General features: G+C 71.3%; 1 protein-coding gene across 1 annotated transcript in view; it reads right to left on the bottom strand.

The window, feature by feature from the left end:
- The window catches only part of NLRC3 (NLR family, CARD domain containing 3), an 11282-nt gene that overhangs the window by 1925 nt on the left and 6207 nt on the right, over window positions 1–3150 (bottom strand). Inside the window, exons 6-11 of the mRNA XM_012731677.1 lie at window positions 2588–2671; window positions 2181–2264; window positions 1664–1747; window positions 1315–1398; window positions 1055–1138; window positions 779–862 (exon numbers count right to left, since the gene is read on the bottom strand). Coding sequence (XP_012587131.1) covers window positions 779–862; window positions 1055–1138; window positions 1315–1398; window positions 1664–1747; window positions 2181–2264; window positions 2588–2671 — 504 coding nt within the window. The remainder of the gene's footprint in view (window positions 1–778; window positions 863–1054; window positions 1139–1314; window positions 1399–1663; window positions 1748–2180; window positions 2265–2587; window positions 2672–3150) is intronic.

Genomic DNA, 3150 nt, shown 5'->3' with positions numbered 1-3150 from the left:
TGAGGCGGGGAACCGAGACGCGGACGGGGCGCACGGCAGGAGCCCGGGGAGAGTTCTGGGGTCTAACTGTGGGGCCGAGACTGCAGGAAACTGGAGCCCGAGAAGGGAGCTGCCGGCGGGGAGCCGCCCACTCACGAGAAGAGGGGCACAGCGTCTCAGGCTGGACAGAAGCACCAGCCCGGGGGGTCCGCGAGGCGAGGGGCAGCGCCAGGGATAAAGGTTAGTGGGGTCACAGTGGGGCCCAGGATGCCCCTCCCGGGCCCGGACGTGCAGGACACACGGCAGCATGTGTCCCCAGAAACTTGTGCACGAGTGTCCCCAGCTGCTTCCTCCCATCAGCCGAGACGTGGAAACCACCCAGAGTCATCGGCGGACGGCAGGAAGAGCGGAATGTGCCCCCTGTGCCACGGGGATCATTCACCCGTGGAAAGGGAGGCCGGGGTCTGACGCCCGATGACCCCGGCCGGCATCACACCCGCTGGGCGGTGCTCGTCCCCAACGCGCCGTGTGTACGGAGACACCCGGGGCAGGCGGGCATCGGCAGTGGTGGGGGTGAGGAGGACGGCTCGCGGGGAGGGGCTCCTTTGGGGACCCCTGCACATTTACGGGGATGGTCGTGCGGCTCTGAGCCAGAGAGCAGTGAACCGCGAGCTCGGAATGGGGCTGCAGCTCAGCACAAGCAGACGCAGAGGACGGACACCCGGCAGGCCGGAGCGGCTGCCCTTGCAGCGCCGGGGCCTCAGAGCCCGCCGCTGCCGGCCGCTGCGGCCCCACTTACTCGAGGCTGGTCAGGCTCCGGTTGAGCTGCAGTGCTTGGCCCAGGGCCTGGGCGGCGCCGGCCTGGATGAAGTTCCACTGCAGGCTGGGTGGACACAGGCCTTCGTGACCGCGTGGCCGGCCGAGCCCAGCAGCCGGGGCCCCGCCAGGCCCCAGTGGCCCAGGCGAACAGCGCCCCCTCCCGCCACGGCCCCGTGGGTCAGCCTCAGGGAGACCCCTGGGAGACCCTGACGCCGGACTGGCCTCCTGTGCCCGCCGGCGTGTAGTGGGCACTCACTGGAGGGACGTGAGGGCGCGGTTCTCTCTCACGGCCACCGCCAGGGCCTGGGCACCCTGGTCGTGGAGGAGGTTGGCCGTCAGGCTGCGAGGAAGGGAGGGGGCGAGTGAGCGGGAGCTGGGCCCCGCCGTGAGGCCCGCACGTGCGCCCGGTGCTCGGGGGGACCACCACCCGGACCCCTGCCCTGCCCTTGCGGCCGGCGGTCGTGATGGGGGTGGGGGTCCGCGGGGGCGGGTGGCCAGGGCGCCGTGGGCACGTACTCTAGGCTCCTCAGGGTGCTGTTGGTGCAGAGCGCGCGGGCCAGACCCTTGGCTCCCTCTGAGCTGATGGAGTTTTCTCGAAGGCTGAGGAGAAAGAAGACCGAGCTGCTGGCCAGACAGAAGTGGGTGGGCGGCATGGCCACAGGACAGGACAGGTCGGGAGGAATGGGATGAGGCCTGGGCCGGGGGGGCGTGGGGCCGGGGGCCCAGCCGGCGGCGGGGGCTGCTGGAAGGGCGCCGCGGAAGAGTGTCACTGCTGGGCTCCGGGGCTGACCACAGAGGTCCCTGCAGGGCGTGGCCAGCCCCCCCCCCACAGGCCTCTGTGCCCAGCAGCGTGGCAGGGACTCACTTGAGGCTGAGGAGGGTCCGGTTGGCACAGAGGGCCCCCATGAGTGCCGCCACCCCCGCGTCGCTGATGGAGTTGCTTTGCAGGCTGTAGAGGAGGAGGTGCCCAGTGCGGCTGTCCAGGGCCTGGCGGAACCGTGGCCCTGGGCCCAACCCGGACACGGGGACTCGGGGGCGCGTGCCAGCCCCACATCCCAACCCCTGCCAGCCGGGGCCAGAGAGCCCAGCCTCCCACTCCCCATCCCCACCCCCTCCCCAAGGTGGAGACTCTGCCTGAACCTGGTGCAGCAGGGGGCGTGGCGGGGGGCCATCAGCAGGGTCCCCGCCACACCCAGGCCGCTGCGGCCAACCCTTCCTCAGTCGCCTTCACCAGGTCCGCAGGGACCTCGTGAGGTCGTCACCCAGGGCACCCCAGAACCGACATGCCTGCTGTCTGGGGTCTGGGTGACATCTGCAGACAGGGCCCTGGGTGACGGACCCCCAGGCCTGCCACCTGCCGGCTGGGACCCAGCGGGACTCACTCCAGGTTCTCCAGGCCCTGGTTCACCCTCAGGGCCTTGGCCAGGGCCTCGGCGCCGCCATCGCCGATACTGTTGCTGGAGAGCCTGGGGGGGAGGGCGCGGTGTGGGGCTCAGGGTCCCGGGCCCTCACTGACCCCAGGGCCCGCACTGCGCGGCTTCTGCCTGAGGCCCGCTGGCCGCGGGGCCCACCCCTGCCTGCCCAGTGACAGCTGTGTGTGGCCCCTTAGCAGAAGGGCGCGGGAAATGCAGGAAATGTGCGGCCCAGACACTTGGGGTCCACCCAGCCCTGCGCCTCTGGGTCCCACTCTCCGGCCAGCGCCGTGCAGTCCGAAGCCTGCACCCACCCCTGCCGACCACGCAGGCCGCCACCCCGTCACTGCCCCCCGCCCCCGCGTGTGCGGCCTCACATGAGCTCCCTCAGGCTCTGGTTCTGCCTCAGGGCGTCCGCCATCCGCTGGGTGCCCACCGGCCCGATGCTGTTCTTCTGCAGGCTGTGGGGAGGGGGGTTCTCAGCAGAGCTGGCCGTCACCGCCCTGGTCAAGGCGCGGTCAGTGCCCTCTGCAGCGGCACAGCCGGGTGTCTTCCGGAGAGGTCTACGGGCAGTTGCCAAGGCTATGCCAAGGGACAGACACCCCGAGAGGGCAGGGAAGTCGGGTCGGTTCCTCCCTATCCGGAAGCCAGCCTCGCCCAGTGTCCAGCGGCCTCCGAGTGGGCCTCACGCGGGACCCTGTCCCCGCTGGGGCATCTCCAGCGAGACCAGCGCCAGCCGCGCGACCCCCTGCCCGCCTTCCTCCACACCAGCCAGGAGGGGCGGCTGCGGGCCGTCCCCAGGCCGGACTCAGCAGGGCAGAAGGGCCCTGAGGCCGCCCGCCGGCCCCCTTGCTGGTCATAAGGAGGCGAGGAGTTTTATTTCCCTTTGGACTAAGGTGGTTCGGCATGAGCCCGGCCACCCGCCTCGCGCCCGCCGCTC

Source organism: Condylura cristata, unplaced genomic scaffold, assembly GCF_000260355.1.
Source record: "Condylura cristata isolate star-nosed mole 26May11 unplaced genomic scaffold, ConCri1.0 scaffold00032, whole genome shotgun sequence".
Lineage (NCBI taxonomy): Eukaryota > Metazoa > Chordata > Mammalia > Eulipotyphla > Talpidae > Condylura > Condylura cristata.
Note: the sequence above shows the minus strand (reverse complement) of the source record. Positions and strands in the feature narration are given on the sequence as shown.